Source organism: Chiloscyllium plagiosum, chromosome 24 (assembly GCF_004010195.1).
Source record: "Chiloscyllium plagiosum isolate BGI_BamShark_2017 chromosome 24, ASM401019v2, whole genome shotgun sequence".
NCBI classification, from domain to species: domain Eukaryota; kingdom Metazoa; phylum Chordata; class Chondrichthyes; order Orectolobiformes; family Hemiscylliidae; genus Chiloscyllium; species Chiloscyllium plagiosum.
In genome coordinates, this window is record NC_057733.1 from 46073723 (window position 1) to 46094508 (window position 20786).

At 41.6% G+C, this 20786-nt stretch overlaps 1 protein-coding gene across 3 annotated transcripts in view; it reads left to right on the top strand.

Annotated features, from left to right (window-relative positions):
- st6galnac (ST6 (alpha-N-acetyl-neuraminyl-2,3-beta-galactosyl-1,3)-N-acetylgalactosaminide alpha-2,6-sialyltransferase) overlaps positions 1 to 20786 on the top strand; it is a 116630-nt gene that overhangs the window by 45052 nt on the left and 50792 nt on the right. Inside the window, exons 1-3 of one of the 3 annotated variants that reach the window (XM_043714975.1) lie at positions 7808 to 7866; positions 8024 to 8142; positions 14920 to 15142. In XM_043714975.1, the coding sequence (XP_043570910.1) occupies positions 8042 to 8142; positions 14920 to 15142 (324 nt within the window). In that variant the 5' untranslated portion in view covers positions 7808 to 7866; positions 8024 to 8041. Of the gene's footprint in view, positions 1 to 7807; positions 7867 to 8023; positions 8143 to 14919; positions 15143 to 20786 lie in introns of those variants that run through there. The other 2 variants (XM_043714974.1, XM_043714976.1) reach the window with 2 other exon arrangements.

Consider the following 20786-nt stretch of genomic DNA (forward strand, 5'->3'; position numbering starts at 1 on the left):
GGAACATTCCACTGCCTGCGCTGCCATTACTCTACACTTCGTCTCCAAAGCAAGAACACTGAGTAGCTTACCTGTGAACTTTAAAGTTAGGTTAGAGGAGGAGGATGGGAGGGAGGCCCTACTATGTAGAGCCTGGGGTATAGAACACACCCACTCAAATATCAATCACTTACCTTCCTGACCAGCTCTGCGCTCCAACCTCACTTCCACCCAGCTCGCGCCGCTCTCTGCTGAGAGAGATGCCACTCAAGAAAACCCCGAGCCGCTCAGTGACCTGTTACACCAGATACAATGATAAGATGAGGTCATCCTCTGAGATAATGTAAATGCCCAAATCCTGGGGAATCATTATGCAAACAACTTCCTGACTCAGTGATTCCCCAAGACAATGCATGTGTGACATACCTAGCTTCAGGGGATGGCTAGAAAATATTTCTGAATGAAGGGGCTGAATTTAGTTTGAATTCAGTAGGGGAGTAGTAGCAAATGACTGTCTAAATGGATAGACAGTCCATTTCCAGAATGTTCAGTCAGTGCAGTTTAACTCTTTTTAACATTACATTATAATGTCCAGAGAGTGATTTCCATTTAATCTGTTAACATTACATGAGCACTAACTTGAGATTTCTGGATCACTATTTCAGTGATACCAGCTCCTTTCCTTAATTGTTTTTGTTATTTATCCTGAGTGGCCTTAACCTAATCAGTTAATTATAGCTTTTGCTTTAGTGAGTGTAGCGGAAGTTTGAATGGGATTGGAAAAATGTTGTTTTAGATGCAGGATGTTCAAATTGTTTGCTTCATTCCGGTACACAACTAACTGATTAACAAAGTTTCAAGATGAAGCCAAATCTTTATCCTAGTGTGAAACGTGGTGTCTTTCACTGTTGGCAGTTGCAAGTTGTGTGGCCTTGTAAGAAACTTGACTGTGTAATAACATTCAATTCTTCATAAGGTGACTTTGGTTATACAGTGTCAAGACATGCCATTTCACCAAACCAGTTTATGCTGATGTTTATACAACAGCCGAGCCTCCTCCCATCTTTTCACAGAATCATTTAGATTCCCTACAGTGTGGAAGCTGGCCATTCATCCCATTGGGTCCATGCTGACCCACTGAAGAGCATGCTACCCAGACCCACCCCATCCCTGTAACTTTGTATTTCCCATGGTTAAGTCACCTAGCCTGCACATCGATGGACACTATGGGCAATTTAGCCTGGCCAATCCACCCTAACCAGCGCATCGTTTGGACTGTGGAAGCAAACCAGAGCACCTGGAAGAAACCCACACAGGCATAGAGAGAGTGTCTAAACTCCACACAGACAGTCACCCGAGGCTGGAACTGAATCTGGGTCCCTGGTATTGTGAGGCAGCAGTGCTATCCACTGAGCCACCATGCCGCCCTTTTCTTTTCATTTAAATCTATTATTATAACCCTATATTTCTATCTCCCTCAATGTGTGCTTAGTTTTCTGTTAAAGGCATCATTGCCAATTTACTTGTCACTTTCCATAGTGGTAGGTTTCACATTCTTACCAAATCGTAAGGAAAAGACTTCCATCTTGAATTCCCAATGGGATTTCTTGGTGACTGCTTGGTATTTTTGTCTGTGGCATTTTGCTCCTGACGTTGGATCCAGAAGTGGGCAGCACTAATGCTTGTGTCCAGAGCTAGTTTCCTTGGAATCCCAATTAAAATTGAAAAGTGGGCATGGGAGACATGTATGGTTCATGTGGCAGGGCAAGTTTCTCTTTGATGAAACCTGCTGTTAACCCACTCATCCTTGCTGTACTTTTAGCTATCATTATCATTTCCTGGACAAACATTGCAGTCACAACATTCTCATCTAACTCATGAATGTAAGATACATTGACAGTACCAAGTTGGCATGGGTGTTTCTCCAATTAATAAGTTTCCTTTTAATAATTGCACATTAAGTTACTTCCAGTTAATCATGTGACCATCATCATTATTCTTTCAAGAGAAACCTCTTACAATTGCGGATAATTTTAATATTGGGCGAGTCTGATTAGAATGAAGCTTGGCTTGTTTGACCATGAAGTTGCAATTTGGTTACCATGGGTTAATTTATCATAAACTTTATTAATGTCAACATACTTTAAACAAAAAAAAATTATTACAAAATGGAAAATACAGGGAGAACTAGCTATTTGGATACAGAACTAACTTGAAGGTAGAAGACAGAGGGTGGTGCTGCGGGTTGCCTTGTGACCAGCGGTGTGCCACAAGGATCGGTGCTTTTTGTCATTTATATAAATGATTTGGATGTGAACATATGGTTAGTAAGTTTGCAGATGACACCAAAATTGGAGGTGTCGTGGACAGCGAAGAGGGCTACCTCCAATTACAATGGGATTTTGATCAGATGGACCAGTGGGCTGAGGAGTGGCAGATGGAATTTAATTTAGATAAATGCGAGGTGCTATATTTTGGAAAGGCAAATCAGGGCAGGGCTTATACACTTAATGGTAAGGATCTGGGGAGTGTGGCTGAACAAAGAGACCTTGGAGTGCAGGTTCATAGCTCCTTGAAAGTGGAGTCGCAGGTAGAAATGATAGTGAAGGTGGTGTATGGTATGCTTGCCTTCATTGGTCAGAGCATTGAGTATAGGAGTTGGGAGGTTATGTTGCGGCTGTACGGGACATTGGTTAGGCCACTATTGGAATATTGCGTGTAATTCTGGTCTCCTTCCTATCGGAAAGATGTTGTGAAACTTGAAAGGGTTCAGAAACAAATTACAAGGATCTTGCCAGGGTTGGAGGATTTGAGCTACGGGTGATGTTGAATAGGCTAGGGTTGTTTTCCCTGGAGTGTCGGAGGCTGAGGGGAGACCGTTTATAGAGTTTTATAAAATCATGAGGGACATGGATAGGATAAATAGAGAAGATCTTTCCCTCAGTTAGGGGAGTCCAGGACTAGAGGGCATAGGTTTAGGGTGAGAGGGAAAAGACATAAAAGGGATCTAAGGGGCAACCTTTTCACAGAAGGTGGGATGTCTATAGAATGATCTGAGAGGAAGTGGTGGAGGCAGGTACAATTACACCATTTAAGAGGCATCTGGATGGATTTATTAATAGAAAAGATTTAGAGGGATATGGGCCAAGTGCTGGCACATGTGACTAGATTAGGTTAGGATATCTAGTCGGCATGGATGAGTTGGACCGAAAGGGTTTTCTTCCAAGCTGTATATCTCTATGACTCTATCTAAGAATATTTTTTAAAAATCTTATCATAAATGAAGAATTCAACATTTTTCCCAGCAATGACCTTTACAGACACACCATGCCAATGAAGTATCGCTCTTCTATTCATTCCAAATTTTCTCACACAGCTGATATTCACCAGCTATCTTCCTGTTACTGTCTGTCTCTGATATACAGACATCAGCTAACACAGTGACTTTCCTAGTTGAGCTTCTTAAAAAGCCCTATATACTTGAACTATTAAAAATAATTTGAAGAAATCATTCCAGATCTGAAAGTTTTGGGAATTCTGGCTCTGATAGCTGCCCCATACCTGGTAAAAATCTAATGTCCTAAACCGAAACCTTATTGTAGCACCTGGACATCTGCCTTCTTGTGTTTTATTAAACATGAAATTCAATAATCAACAGTAATTATTACATCGGTAGCTATTTGAGTTAATTAGTTTAAATCCTACGATTACTTTAGAGGACTGTTGTAAATAACTTTCTGAACTTTGCCTGAAAATAGAAATCCCATTTTGCACCACTTCAGAATCTAAATTCCCAATTAATGATATCATATTGTAAATTTTTATCATTTTTCTTCACATGGAAAAGCATTTTTGAGAAGCACTTACATTTTCTGTCACCATTTTTTCTCGTTATTTCTAATGACTAACAATATGATTACATCGAATGCACAGGAACCTCCATAAAAATAATTTTACACCAGTCCAATTTGATCATGAGAGTTTTCTTAAATATTTGCTTTTGTCAAAGTATCTGATATACTATTATCTTTTCCTGAGATACCATTATCTTTTTCTAAACCATACAGCATTTATATGGTTGTAGCATTAAAGACCAGTTAATCAATTATCTACCCCACCGCCCTTTGGCCGACCACTTCAACTCCCCTGCAAGTCCTGAACCACCACCACTGCCAAATCCAAGCCACCTGAAAACTGAAGGAAGAATGCCTGCTCTTCTGCCTTGGGACCTTCAAACTCTACAGCATCAACGTCGACTTCACCAGTTTCCTCATCCCAGGTCCAACCTTCCAACTCGGCACCACCCTCTTGGACTGAGTTCCACCTGACCATCTTCCTTCGCACCTATCCGCTCCATCCCCCAGCCTACCTTATTAACAATCACACTACCCTGCCTGCCTCTCCATCATGATCCAATACTTTCCCTGTGCCTTTACAGGCTATGTGACGAGCCCTGCAGGATGTAACGTTTTCAGAACAGTGTACAGGTCATTCTGTTACAACCCGTGTTTCATCAATATGAATTTACTGTAACAACGTTGACAAATTGGGGATGCTGTTTCTAAAGTGCAAACTTTTAAAATGTGTATTGGCTGTAACGTGATTACAGCCACTACACTTTGATCGCTGTTTCTAAAGTCTGATTTTTCTGTAACACTGGTTTTGCATAAGAATGCAACCATTATGTTAAAGAAGAACTGACTGTATCTGAGCAGCGAATCATTTAAGGAACACAGCATCAAATAGAAGTGATATCCTATCTATTTGTGCTTGCTCAATAGTGTAGTACACTTCAAAATGAGGGAGACATTGTTTCCACTTACGTGGCATTTAAGATCTGAGGAGTTCCGTACTGGTGTTGTGACCTGTGAAACATGCTGTAACTAATTTTAGCTCCTGTAAATAATTTAAAAACCCCTGATCTTACCCAATATTTGGTTGCTTCTTTCCAGTTAGCTCACACCCAAAGAAACTTTCTGATCCATTCTGCAAATCTTTTTTTAGTACACATTTGATTTACTGCAAATCTGTTTGAATTACTGTTCTTAGCTGCATTTGGGCAGTTCTGTTTAGGATTAATTTTCTGGAATTTATAAAAACGTTTTATTAAGGAAGTGTTCCTGTTGTTTGGCCAAATCCTGCTTTCAAACTTTGGGTTCTAAAGAGCATGTTCATTCATGCTTCAATAACTGCTCATGCCTCTTAAAATACCTGTTTCATCTTTGCTGGAAATTTGCTAAACAACAGAAATTGTTTTTTATATTTGGCTGACTGTTCAAACTACGTATGATATAGTAAGGGAGGTGGGGCAGATGGTGGCATGATGGTAATGTCATGGGACTGGTAACCCTCTATGGGCTTGCTGAGATTGAGGGCCTCAGTCTGACAAAGACTGTCGTAAAGGTACTGTAGGAGGAGGATCAGGTGTCTCCCCTTGCTCTGCATCCTGGTGCTGGATCTCAAATCGCCCACTTCCAATTGAGTGAACAGTCAATCCACTTTTTAAACAAAAGTTGCTCCAACTTAAAATAGCGACAAAATATCTGTCGTTATTTCAATACATTTTCACAACAATTTCCTAGCCTCTGACCTGCCCTTGTAACCACTGGTCAATGGTAATCCCCAGGATGTTGATAATGGGGATCCAGTGATGGTAATGCCATTGAGTGTCAGGAAGCGGTGTTAGCTTGTCTGTCTCTTATCAGAGATAGTCATTGCTTGGCATTTGTGTGACATGAATGTTACTTGTCACTTATCAACCCAGGTCTGAATATTGTGCAGATCTTGTTGCATTGGACAGTGTCTGTATCTGAGGAGTTGTAAATAGTGCAGAACATTGTAAAATCATCAACAAACACCCCCAATTCTGATGTTTTGGAGCACAAGTCTTCAGAACTATTGCTGGGATGTTGTCAGGGCCCATAGCCTTTGCAATATCCAGTTCTTCCAACTGTTTCTTCATTTCCTGAGGAGTGAATCAAATTTAGTTAGAGGCTGGTATTGGGATGCTGCTGACTGCTGGGGGAGGCCAAGATGAATCATCTAGTCAGCACGCTGATGAAGATTGTTGTGAATGCTTCAACGGGTGGCACGGTGGCTCAGTGGTTAGCACTGCTGCCTCACAGCGCCAGGGATCCGGGTTCAATTCTAGCCTTGGGTGACTTCTGTGTGGAGTTTGCACATTCTCCCCGTGTCTGCGTGGGTTTCCTCCGGGTGCTCCGGTTTCCTCCCACAGTCCAAAGATGTGCAGGTCAGGTGATTTGGCCGTGATAAATTGCCCATAGTGTCAGGGATGAATGTAGGGGAATGGGTCTGGGTGGTTACCCTTCAGAGGGTCAGTGTGGACTTTTTGGGCTGAATGGCCTGTTTCCACACTGTAGGGAATCTAATCTAATCTTTATCTTTTGCACTGATGTGTTGGGCTCTTACATTATTTGAGGATGGGATATTTGTGGAGCTGCCTCCTCCAGTGAGTTGTTTAATCGTCCACCACAATTCACAACTGGATATGGCTGGACTGCAGAGCTTAAATCTGATCTGTTGGTTATAGGATTATTTAACTCTATGATTGGCTGCTTATGCTATTTGGCACACAGGTAGTCCTGTTGGGTAGCTTCACCAGGTTGACACGTTATCTTCAGGTGCTGCTCCTGGTATATCCTCCTGCATTCTCCATTGAACCAGGGCTGATCCCCTGGCTTGATGGTAATGGTTGAGTGGGGGATATGCTGGGTTTTGAGGTTACAGATTGTGTTGGAGTAAAATCTTGCTGCTGTTGATGGCCCAAGCGCCTCATGGATGCCCAATCTTGAGTTGGTAGATCTTGTTCGAAGACTGTCCCATTTAGCATGGCAATCGTGCCACACAACACATGGAGGGTACTCTCAATGTGAAGGCAGTACTTTGTCTCCATGAGGACTGTGCACTGTTCATTCTTACTGATATTGTCATGGACAGATGCATCTGCAGCCAGCAGATTGGTCTGGTATGTTTTTCCCTCTTGTTGGGTCCCTCTAGTCAAGCAGCTGTGTCCGTTAGAGCCTGACCAACTCAATCGGGAATGCTGCTGGTGAGCCACTCTTGCTGGTGGATGTTAAAATCCCCCACCCACAGTACATTTAGCACCCTTCCCATCCTCCATGCTTTCTGCAAGTGTTACTGAACATGGAGTTCTAATTCATCAGCTGAGGGAGGATGGTAGGTGGTGAACAGCAGGAGGTTTCCTTGTCCACATTGACTCCGGACCCCATGAAGTCTCATGGCTTCAGGTTAAATGTTGAGGACTCCCAGAGCAACCCCCTCCTGACTGTATGCCTTAGTACTGCCACCTTTTGCTGTGTATCTGGTAATGGTAGTGTTTGGGACATTGTAAGGTCTGATTCTGCCAGTATAACTATATCAGGCTGTTACTTGACTAGTCCGTGAGACAAATCTTTCGATGTTGGCACTAGCCCCCAGATGTTAATGGGGAGAACATTACAGGGTTGGAATTTCCAGTGTTTAGGTCAATGCCAGGTAGATTTAATTTTTTTGTTGAGACTTTGCTGTGTTTCTGGAGTCACATATTGGCCAGACCAGTTGAAGACAGCAGATTTCCTTCCCTGAAGGACATTAGTGGGTTTTTTTTTGACAATTCACAACGAACAATATTTTTGCGGGGATGATCAGATTCTTAACTCTGTCATGGCAGGATTTGAACCTGGATTGTTAGGTTATTTGGGTCTTTGGAGTAATCAATAGTGTAGCAATTGATGGCACCTTTCTATCACATGACTGACAAGGAAACTTTCCCTCTCTCTTATATAAGCACAGCATTTTCCTTTCTCGTTTATGAACGGTTTCCCTGCACCAGGTCCTCACAGTAACACTTGATCCCTGAGCTCAAAGGTAAGGATATGAAGGTGTGGAGATTAACGTGTGAACTGGAACTCTCCGATTTAACAACGAGTTAGGGGGAGGGAAAAGGTGTGGTGTGGTGTGAGTTACAAAATGGTGTTTTGGTTTCTCCAATTTCACGTGTTTTTTTTCCTCTCTCTCTCTAAAGTTGATCGATGAGTTTGAAATGAAGATGTCAACGTCTGTCCAAAAATATTTTATTCTGGTTTTCGGTTCGCTAATGACCGTTCTGGTGTACTTTCTCTTTCTGAGTGGACCATCGAGCAGGTACAACTTCTTGTCTGTCTGTCACCCTCTCTTTTGTGGCTGTTACTGACCCGCTCTGTGTAATATTCCTTTTTATCCAGTCTGTTCCCTCGCTGCTCCTAACGTGAAACTAAATCAACTCCCTAATAGTCCCGGGTCCCTGTTCTGTTCGGTTATTTCAATCCGTTAACCCGCTGAACAATCGGATTGTTATTCGTTATTTCCAATGATCGACCTGCGAATGTTTCTTTTTATTGTCGTTTGTGGATAAATGTATCTCTTCTTCGTCAACACCACATCAAAAAAAAAGTTACTGTTAACATTTCTTCCCAATTTGTGTTCCATCTGTTCCGTTTTTCTTTTGTCCAACTTGATTTTATGTTTAAATGTAGACTATCTTTCGCAAGATCCAGGAAACGGTATGTTCCCGTTCAGAGGACAAGTCAGAAATGTTTCTGTGTAGGGAGAGGTGCCGGCGTTACTTTGTCCACTGCTCAGTCTGAAATCTCTTTCTGAGTTATAGACATTTTGCAAGTTTTCCATTGGAGCAGGGAAATGATGAAATGTTTCCAAATATAGAGCTGTACACCCTGCTGCGGATATACCACTCCAAATGTATTCCTTTTGGAGTTGAGATTGTGGTGCTGGAAAAGCACAGCAGATCAGGCAGCATTCCAGGAACATCGGGAAGGCTTCATCAGGATCACCACACTGGGCGACTCTGATCTATCCAGTATCTGCAGTCCTCACTTTCTCCTGTATTCTTAGGGTGGCATGGTGGTTAACACTGCTGCCTCACAGCGCCAGAGAGCCAGGTTCGATTCCACCTTCGGGTGACTGCCTGTCTGGGTGGAGTTTGCACGTTCTCCCTGTGTCTGTTTGGGTTCCCTCCAGGTGCTCCAGTTTCCTCCCACAATCCAAACATGTGCAGGCCAGGTGAAATTGTCCCATCATGTTAGGCGCATTAGTCAGATAAAAATGGATCTGGGTAGGTTACTCTTTGGAGGGTTGGTGTGGACTTGTTGGGCTGAAGGGCCTGTTTCCACACTCTGGGGAATCTAATCTTAAAAAAAAAGCATTGCAAATTGTTTCTAGTACTGAAAGATTTTGGTACCTGCAGCTCCTAATCAGCCTGTTGATAGATTCCTGTTTATGTTCATTCTGAAGTGTCTACATCAACACAGGAGGTTGCTCTAGCAACCGAGATATCCTGTAAACTCTGCATCAACCCAACCTCATCAGGCATGGGAGTAAATGTCAGCCATTCAGGCCATCAAGTCTTCTCCGTTTTATCAGATCCTGGCTGATCTGATCATCCTCCGCCTCCACTTTCCTCTTTTTTTTTCTTCACCCCCAATATCTCACTAAAAATCTGTCTATCCCAACCTTGAATATTCTTAAAGATTCAGCCTTGATGGCCATCTGCAGAAAAGAATTCTCAGTGCTACAGCGAGTCTCAGTGCAAACTGAAAGAACAACATCTCATTTTCCGTTTAGGGACTGCGCAGTCTCCAGGACTGTAATGAATCCGCAGTAGTCCATGAGACTATTAATTATGTTCCGAATTGTATTTTTTCTCACAACGTCCCAGTCTCTGAACTTAAACTAACTGGTCTGGTGTTGCTTGCCTTAATTTTACAGTCTTTTATGAGCAAATACATAATGTTAGCAATTCTCCAGTCCTGTGGCATCTTCCCCAACTCTAGGGACGATCATTATTCTAGTAATCTTTTGCTCATTGTAATGCCAGTAGAGACAGAGGAAGAATGTCTGCTCTGTAAACATTCACAATGTTTTGAGGTCTTGGTTTACCTGTGGTCGTGCAGTGTTGAGCTGACACCAAACCTTATCCTTCCCATGATTCAAGTGGGAAACATGTCCTCCCACTCATAAAGCAATTTTCCAAGGTGTGATAGGAAGACGGTTTTGGATTACTGTCAAATTCTGGCAGATGAAAACGTTGCCCAAGTTTTTTTTTTGTTGGTCAGATTGTAATAGTTGTACAGTGACTTCATTGTTTGAATCTTCCAAATGATCATTAGGTGTTTGGATTGCGTTACAAAAATAATTAAACATTGTTGTCCCTTTGCATTTCAATAGTCATAAAGATGTACAGCACGGAAACTGATCCTTTGGTGCAACTTGTCCATGCCGACCAGATATCCTAACTTAATCTCGTCTCATTTATCAGCACTTGGCCCATATCCCTCTAAACTCTTCCTATTCATATCCCCATCCAGATGCCTTTTAGCTGCTGTAATTATACCAGCCTCCACCACTTCCTCTGGCTGCTAAGTACACTGTTTCTTTTTCAGAAAGTTCAAAATGACCAAAATATTTTGTGTTCTGTGGAACTTGGAGTCATCTGCATTTGCACATCATGATGCTGTACATGTGTGGGTTTGTTAGTGGTGATGTATCATGTGTTAATGGATTAGTAGTCTCAGGCAAGATACTGATTATCTTTGAAACTGGTGGAGCAGCTTCTTCAGGAATAAAAATAATGAATTTGATGTAAAGATGGCATATCTACCAGTTGGTTCCTTCGAATGCAGCTTTGGAAAGAAGAAGAATTAACGAGTTAAAATCTGTGCTGGTTCAATAAGTTGAAGGTCACTTGATAAGTTTTTTTTTTAGTTTAAGTCTTCATTATGAAGAAACAATGAATGACTGGACATTGTTTTCCTTGAAGCAGAGGAGACTTGGGGAGGCCATGATTGAGATACCTAAAATTGAGGTTTGTTGACAGGAAGAAACTTTTCCCTTGATGAGGGATCAATGAGGAGAAGGCATAGATTTGAGGTAAAGGGAAAAATCCTTTCATCCTGAGGGTGGTGGGAATTTTAAATGTTACCTCCTGCAAGGGTGGTAAAGGCAGGATCTAAAATCTGAATTTCGGCTGTTGTTAGGAGCAACCATTTTAATGCATGCTTTTACTAACTACAAAATGGCTTCTGAAGGCAAGTAACATGAAATAACATAACAAAATGGCTTCTAGGAGCAATGGCATTTAACTCTGCTGAAAACTGCATTCCTGAACTAATTGAAAGATTAGCAAACAATGCCCTGTTCATCGTATGAATTAACTAAGCAAGATAGGACATTATTAAAGTATTCAAATTGACCTTGGAAACCAAGTGGCAAGAGATAAAGACGCGAAAACAAGTTAGTTCCTAGGAAATATCATTGGCTTAATTTTATGTTTATTTATCACATCATTTCATTTTATTGGATTCGTTTTGCAATTAAAGCTGTTGTCTTTAATAGACCTATAAAAAGTTGTCTGTGTTTTAAGATTGCGCACAGCTTTTCCAGAATACACAGGAGAGTTTAACCTCTGTGTTGCTGGATAACCTATGCCCAGCCCGTACTAAATTGTTGAAACTTGCTGAAGCCGACCGCATTCCTGTTGATTATTTGACTGATCGTGGAATCGAGAGACCCCTCTTTGGGGGTCGAGATCTACAATAGCACTTGAAGTATTTAGAAGTTCACTTAATGCCAAAATAAAACAATGGGCCAAATGGGATTAGCAAATTAAATGCTCTTGTTTTGACTGGCACAGACTGAATGGGCCAAAGGGTCTTTCTCTGTGCTGTAGATCTCCATGACTCCCTTGTATCCATGGCAATTAATGGAATCTATTAATGGTAATCTGTTTCTTCTCGCAATTCAGTACGTTTTGTTACATTTTGCCACGGCGTTGGAAAATGAAAGCAACCTGGTCCCGGTTCAGTTGTTTTAGGGGAAAGAGAAACTGACAAAGGACCTAGTGGCTTAAAATGAAGGATTAATGAAACTCGCCCAGGGTTTCTTCCAGCGTGGTTGGAGAGTGCAGGAGAGTTGCTCCTCCTCTGACAATCTTCAATTTGTGGGAAATGTCCTCCTGCAAGGAAGGAGGATGATGCAATGTTTTGTGTGCTGTTTCTAAAACGTCAGTGTTGGGGGTGGAAGGGCTGCAGTGGTGGGGGAAGAGTGAGAATAATTGGAAAGAAATGTGCTGTTGCATTTGCAGGAGATTGAAAAGGAACTTTGAGGAATAAGGCAGAATAAGAGACTAATGAGCTGTCATAGAGTCCTAGAGATGTACAGTATGGAAGCAGACCCTTTAGTCCTACCTGTCCCTGCCGACCAGATATCCTAACTTAATCTAGTCCCACTTGCCAGAACCTGGCCCATATCCCTCCAAACCCCCTCTATTCATTTACCTGTTCAGATGCCTTTTAAATATTGTAATTTTACCAACCTCCACCACTTCCTCTGGCAGTTCATTCCATAAATGCACCATTGTCTGTGTGGGAAATGTTGCCCCATAGGTCTCTTTTTTATATCTCTGTTTCTTTAAACAACTATTTTTAAATCTGTGCCTTTTTAATAGCCTACCAGTCTGCCACTGGAAGACTGATATTCCTCCTGGATTTTGAACACCTTTTTTAAAATGACCTTTGTCCATCTCCAAATCCCCCCTGCCCAGCTCTTTCAGTGCTTCCACCAAGATCCACATCCCTCATCCACTCTTTGTAAATCTCTGCGTTCTTTGAAGATTCTCTACCTCTCGCAGAAAGTGGCGAACTTTCACTGTCATTAAATTCAATGGAAATTAAATCAGGCAGTTCTGGAGCAGATAGTTAATCGTGATGCCAACTTTATGGTTGTACCAAGTCTTAACAAAAAAATTCCTACCTCTGAGAAACTCCGAACCATAAACCTGCCTAGGTATACCAGTGTAATCAGATGTTTGAAAAGATTAATGTGGTAATATTAAATTTATCTTCAACATAAGCAAAAATAAGGATTATTAAAACAATACTATAGACTCATTAATTGAGAACAATTGATAAGGTTCACAGTATCTGACAGGATGTTTGGTTTCTATCATGGCTGCTTTCAGACAGCCTGCATGTTATGGGACAAATGTGTCACATCTAAAAGGTGTGAGATTGGTGATGGGTTAAGATAGCACACCTACCAAAAAAATGACATGGCATCATATCTTAGATATAGATATATTCTGTTACGTTTTCTTGTATTCTGGATGACGGAGACATCAATCCCTTTAGACAATTCTCAGATTCGTATCAGTTCTTCGAAGGTAAGGATATTTTCTTTTGTTAAGGAGGCTAACAACGTATACAGTATTCCAGGTGTGGTTACAGCAAGGGTCTGTACAGTTTGGGAAAGACTTCCTTATTGACCCTTTATGACAGAGACTAGAGTATAACGTGATTTCCAAATTGCTTGCTAGACCTGCGCTCTAAGACCAATTTATCTATTTATCTGTAGCCGCCTGCTGTTATGTATTGGTTTGCCGACTTTTCATGTCTTCAATTACTCCAGCATGATCTCTATCTAAACTAAATTCCTTATTTTCACTGCTTTCTTTGGCTCCTAACCACTTGTGGAATGGTTTCCCCTATTGTACCCACTGTACACCAGTGACTGTGTAGCCAAAATCGAAACAACGCCATCTACAAGTTTGCTGATGACACCACTGTGGTGGGATGGATATCAAACAACCATGAGTCAGAATACGGAAGGAGATAAAGGGCTTGGTGTAAAGGCACAATGGTAACCCCCTCTCCCGTGCACTCTCGCTGTGTACCCAGTGCTACATCTGAAATAACCTATTTACTAGTTGAGAGAATGGTGCCAGAAAAGCTCAGCAGGTCAGGCAGCATCCGAGGAGCAGGACAATCGATGGTTTACACCTGAAACATTTATCAGGAATGAGGCCAGGCTTATGCCCAAAACGTTGATTCGCCTGCTCCTCGGATGCTGCCTGACTAGCTGTGCTTTTCCAGCTGGCAGATGTGGTGCCAGTCAAGCAGGTTGCTTTGTCCTGGATTGTATCTGGCTTTTCGAGAGTTGGAGCTGCTCCCTTCCAGGTAAAAACAATAACTGCAGATGCTGGAAACCAGATTCTGGATTAGAGTGGTGCTGAATCCTTGGATGCTGTCTGAACTGCTGTACTTTTCCAGCACCACTGCTCCCTTCCAGCCAAGTAAGGGACTATTCCATCACACTCCTGACTTGTGCCTTTGCAGACAGTGGCTTTGGGGAGACCAGAGGTGAGTTTCCCACTGCAAGATTCCCAGCCTCTGACAGGCTCTTGTAACCAGGGTATTTATATGGCGAGTCCAATTCAGATTCTGGTCAATGGTAACTCTCTTCAAGAAATCATTTAGTGAAGGATTCAGCGATGATAATGCTGTGGAATATGATGGGGTGATGACTTGATTCTCTCTTTGCTGGAGAAATGGATATGGATTTATGAGGAAATTTGAGCGGCAAAATGCAGCCTAAATCTGAAATTGAGGATGTGTGAGACACGGTCAGGGAGCTGGGGTATCCGCCCAATGCCATTTGTATTTATTTACAATTTGTGACAAAAATTGTTGAGCAAACAAAACTTCTGAAAAACTTTTGATTTGGAACTTCTGCTTTTTTTTCAATTACAGGTTGTTCTGTTATAACATGTATATCATCATCGTGAATTCACTGTAACACACTTGATGAATTGAGGATGTTTCTAAAGCGCGAACTTTTAAACGTGTGTTGGCTGTAACGTGATTACAATGTTCAACAGTTTAAATGCTGTAACACGGGGTTGCACAAGAACGCAATCATCGCAATATAGAAGAACTGATGGTGGTCCCTTTTTAAAAGGGGGAAGGCCTATTATTTGAATAGTGGGTGGCCTGTGGGTGGGGTGGGGGAGGGCAATAGATTTTATTGTGTGGTTTATTCCGTACTCTTACCTTTTAATCGGCTGAATGGATGTCTTTTTTTCTCTCTCAGTAAATTAAGGCTCATAAATTCTAAATCCACTAATGTGAGGAGTAATATTACTTCTGAAAAGTCCAAAATAATAATTGCTGTGAACTTTTGGGGTGTTGATACAAAAAGTGGAAGAATTGAAAGTTTGCTGCGAAATGCTACAAATGGAACCCGTGCACCAGTCACGACAGAACCACCATTCCCAGGAGACAAGTATGCCATAGATGATACCTACCTTCATTCGGTAAGTTACAGTTTTGATTGCGTGGCTATTTAATTTAGTTGTGTAGATTTCTGTTTCAGTCATGGGCCCAGCCTGGTGATTGACAAAGTATGCAAAGCTGTTACAGACAGCTGAAGAAAATGGTGTTTTTTTTATATAAAAAGGAAATGTGTTGGTGAAAAAACTGTTTATGTCCTCATATTTCTGGAATGAAAATGCAGAGCCATTTGTGTATCTTGAGCATTTTAATACTCGGTGATTCTCTTTAAAGTTATGATGCGGAGTTGCTGGTGTTGGACTGGGATGGATAAAGTCAGAAGTCACATGACAACGTCCGACAGGTTTATTTGATATCTAAGGCTTTTGGAGCGCTGCTCCTTCATCACATGAAGGCATATTAAAGTTAACATGCAGGTGCAGTTAGGAAGACAAATGCAGTGTTAGCGTTCATTCCAAGAGGTCTAGAATACAAGATCAGTGATGTATTGCTGAGGCTGTATAAGACTCAGTCAGACTGTATTGGGAGTATTATGAGCAATTTTGGGCCCCATATCTAAAGGATGCACTGATGTTGGCAGGAGTCCAGAGGAGGCTCACAAGAATGAGGTGGCACAGTGAGCACTGCTGTTTCACAGCGCCAGGGACCCAGGCTCGAATCCAGCCTCTGGTGACTGTGCAGACTCCACACAGACATTCTCCCTGTGTTTGTGTGGGTTTCCTCCGGGTGCACCAGTTTCCTCCCACAATACAAAGATGTTCAGGTTATGTGGATTGGCCATGCTCAATTCCCCATTGTGTTCCAGGATGTGTAGGTTCAGTGCATTAATCGGGGGTAAATGTAGAGTAATGGGTTTGGGTGGGATACCCTTCAGAGGGTCATTGTGGACTTCAAGGGCCAAAGGGCCTGTTTCCACATGTAGGGGATTCTATGAAGAATGATCTCCAAAATGAAAAGCTTGTGAAATGAGGAATGGCTAAGCCCCCACATTCCTGATGAAGAACTTATACCCGAAACATCGACTCTCCTGCTCCTTGGATGCTTCCTGACTGGCTTTTCCAGCACCACACTTTTCCATTCTGATCTCTAGCATCTGCAGTCCTCACTTTTTCCCATTTAATGACCCCGTTGACCAACTCTTCAAATATTCCTGATGACCAGAAGTCTCTACGCAGTCAAAGTTAGTTTTATTCCCCCATCCCATTAATTTACATATATTCCCATAGTTTGGCATCTAGCCCCTGTATCGTCTGATGCTGCTATGTTTACCAGCCTTTGCTTCATTAACAAGAGGCAGGAGGACGGATCACAGTTTGCTCAAGTCTGGACCATATGCTTTGTTTTTTTGTAAGTTGCAGCAAATCATTCATTGAAGTTTATGTTTTAGGGAAAATTTAATTGCTATGGTTAATCTGTGTCCTGAGAAAGAAGAATACTTTGACGGGCATCATGTTCTTGATTGCACGTTGTAAATTGTTTGTTTGTTTTGTATTTTGCAAATTAGAGGGAATGAATTGGCTGATGTAAAATCTACTGTAAAATAACTGTGAAATGAATTTGGTTCTTTCTGTCCTGGGAGGAGAGAGGCAATCTCTAAAACGTTCAGTGCTGGTACTGTGTATATGAGTGTCACGTGATCTCTGGATCAGAAATGCCTTCAAAGCCCCTTCAGATAGCTTGGTTACTGTTTATGAGCATGAAAATGGGGACTGTATTTCCCTCTAGAACATTTAAAAGCATAGAGGAACAAAGTTTTGGCTCTTTAATTATCCAAGTTATTTTCCCTGGCAAACCTTATTTCTGTGCTTTTATAACCTTTGTGGGAGGAAGATTTTATTAATGGGAGTAGTACCTCAACAAAACTTTCTTGCAGCAACTCTGTTGGATATTAAGAAAATGAAAAACGTCTATTTGCCAGGATGCAACCTGTATTCTCAGCAAGTGTGGTGGGAGGAATATGTTGATAACCAAACTCCGTGACCCCCGCCTGTTATTTTTCGAATGTCAATTCAATCATCAATAGGGCCTGTTCTGTTTTTTTGTGCTATTATCCAGAGTAAAATAAACTTCCACCTGCCTATTTCAATGAACCCATAATGGTGGCTCAGTGGTTAGCACTGCTGCCTCACAGCGCCAGGGACCCAGATTCCAATCCCACCTCGGGTAACTGTGTGGAGTTTGCACATTCTTCCCGTGCCTGCGTGGGTTTCCTCCGGGTGCTGTGGTTTCCTCCCACAGTCCAAAGATGTGCAGGTTAGGTAAACTGGCCATGCTAAATTGCCTGTAGTGTTAGGTACATTAGTCAGAAGGGAATGGGTCTGGGTGGGTTGCTCTTCAGAGGGTCGGTGTGGACTTGTTTCCACACTGTAGGCAATCTAATCTAATCTAAACAGATTATTTTAATACTACTTCTTAAAACTAGTAGCAAAAACTGGTTAAGATCGAAGCTGCAATCCAAACTTAGAATAATGTCCTGTGAACTCCAAAGACAGACACGCTCTCACAATGCAGAAAGATGACAAATCCTGCTGTGGGCCAAGGATCTGGAAATGGGATGAAATATTGTGACTTGGGAGATATCGAATTGTTGACAGCTGGTACAGAGGCATATGTTCTGATTACAATCAACCTGGATCAGAAAGTGATCCTGTTGGGTACAGTGCTCTCTCATTGGAATGTCACCTTTTGTTGTAGGGCATGGACCCCAAACCTTATCACATCGATGCTAACGTTTGAGCCACCGCTTTTGAGGTTTTACCAGGTAGTCAGAAATACTGATGCTCAACTTTTCTCAGATTCCCGGAAACTTCTACTGAGAAAAGCATCCTCCCAGCTCCTGGAACGTATTTCTTAGTAAATACTAAAGTTTGTTTAGTGTTTTATAGATTACAGAATGGATTGCTAAGCGACTGTTAACATCAAGGCTACCTAATTCTTTCATAGCCAGGTTTCTAACCATTAAGGCAATAAATTCCATTTCTTATCTCCTTTCAAAGCTTTCTCCAAAGTAACTTAATAGTCTTCTATACAATTGGTGGCTTCTAGCCCACATTAAACTATTAACGGGGATTTCTCAAGGATGAAGGTTTTGATTCTGGAAATCCAATCAAGTCCACATCTTCCAATTTCTCATGCAGTGTTTGGATTACTTATTTATATTTAAGGACTATTTTGTCAATACACCTGAATTTCCTTAATGTTATTTCATCTTATACCTACATTGAAGCAACCTGTAGATTATTCAAATGAATTTCCTTTGAAATTGCTGTTGCTGCAGAACCGAGAGTCATAGAGATGTACAGCACGGAAACAGACCCTTCAGTTCAACTCATCCATGCCAGCCAGATATCCCAACCCAATCTAGTCCCACCTGCCAGCACCCGGCCCATATCCCTCCAAACCCTTCCTATTCATATACCCATCCAAATGCCTCTTAAATGTTGCAATTGTACCAGCCTCCACCACTTCCCCTGGCAGCTCATTCCATACACGTACCACTCTGTGTGAAAAAGTTGCCCCTTAGGTCTCGTTTATATCTTTCCCCCCTCACCCTAAACCTATGCCCTCTAGTTCTGGATCTTGCCTGCCCTTTAAAACACTGAATTAGTTATTAATATTTTCAATTGGAACTTGTCAAATGCAAAAATAAAAATTATTACATTTGATTTGGAAATGGTTCAAGAGCAATTGCTTGATGTTTCAGTTAGCTGTAACGAATTAATTAACTCTGTAATAATGGACCCTTTTTTATTTCTCCCAGTGTTAATAACCATTTCTTCTCATGTACATTATTCAAGCCATTTTCTCCAGATTAGCTAAGACCACTGCTATCTTGAGACAGACTTGCTGAAGAGAAGATAATTGCAAGCAGGTCCCACATTTCGAATGAGTTTGGTTCTAGAGTTATTCACAAATTGATCTGTACACAAGTCAGAAGACAATGCAGGACAATATAAAATAGCCACTTGCAAGTATGAGGAAACATTCGTATGTTGGATCTTTGAAATTAATAATTGTATGGGATCTCACTTGGAGGCACAAGTGTTTCTAAGTCAGCCATTTGTGAGTTGGGGACCCCCATAGCCCAGTTCCAAAGACCATGTTCCCATGTCCTGGGAGATCATTGTAAACACAAGCTTTACAACTCAATTTGGTTTTCACTTCTGCCACATTGTCACCTTCAAAGATATTCTGCTTGTTTACTCCTTGCCACTTCTGTTCTGTGAAGTATTTTGCAGTTTCATTTGAATGGTCTTCATGCTGTTTTTCTTGCAGTTACAAAAACAAAAACTCCTCTTGAGACCAGAAAATTTAGTTACTTGGCACTACTGAGTGTGTTCATAAAATGGAAGGACTTGAAACTGTGCACTTTGTACTTTTTTCTGACAATATCAAGATAACTGAAATCCAAAGAAGTGCTTTATTTTGAAATTTAGAATCTGCTGTATTGTTGGACAGGAAAGATTCAACTTTATTGCAGCCATAATGATTCACATATGTCTAGTGCCTTTCACAGCCGTCTGATGTCTTTCCTCCCTTCACTTTTTACAATGCTATCAAGGTTGTTTGTAGCCAGCAATATAGACAAGAAGAAAGGTCGCAGGATTGAAATATTAACTCTGTTTTCTCTCTACAAAAATTACCAGAATTTCTCCAGCAATTTCTGGTTTTGTTTGTTTGTTACAGTCAAGAACTCTCCTGCTCTTCAAAGGAAGTATGCTATTGTCTCCCATTTATCTAAGAATTGGTAGGACCTTGGTTTGGCACTTTCTAGGGTACAGTGCTCTCTCACCGGAATGTCAACTTTTGTCAAACATAGATGCCAGTGTTTGAGCCACAGCTAATAATGTGCTCCTGACTAGGTCATCTGTTTTAATGAGATTGTTTTATGCCTAGCAAGACTGTTGGCATTGCAAGTGGAAGAATTTTATTTTGCCCTCTACCCACTATTGCTTTAGATACTCCTTAGGCAATGGATTCAATCTACCTCCACCTTTTTAAAAGAAGTTAATTGACCCTCCCTCCAGCACCTTCTGAGGCACTGTTTCGTAGCCCTCCGAGAAAAAATATTATCTCTGTCCCAAAAGGGTGACCCTTAATTTTCAAACAATGACCCCTAGTTCTGGGCTCCCCCACAACAGGAAGCATCTCTTTCCATGTTGACCTTATCAAGATTCTTTGGAATCTTGTCGAGTCCCTGCTCACTCACTAACTTCCATTTAAAACAAACCCTGGTCTGTCATCTGACCCAATGCACCAGGAAGAACAACCTTTTAATGCTTTCTGAAGCAAAATAGTTACTTACTACTTTACAAAAGATCTGGGTTTTTCAGGATAGATGATGGTTTGCAGTGCTGCTCCACATTGGCCTTTTACTTGCTACAAATTTTATTTAATATTTATTTGTGGAATGCGGGTGTTTCTGGCTGGATCAGCATTTATTGCCCATCCCTAGTTGGCCCTTGAGAAGGTCGTGGTGAGCTGCCTTCTTGAACCGCTACAGTCCACCTACTGTGAGTTGACCTGCAATGCCAGTAGGGATCAAATTCCAGGATTTTGACCCAGCATGTGAGGGAATGGCCATGTATTTCCAAGTCATTATGGTGAGAGGATTGATGGGGAATTTGCAGGTGGTGGTGTTCCCATGTATCTGTTGCCTTTGTCCTT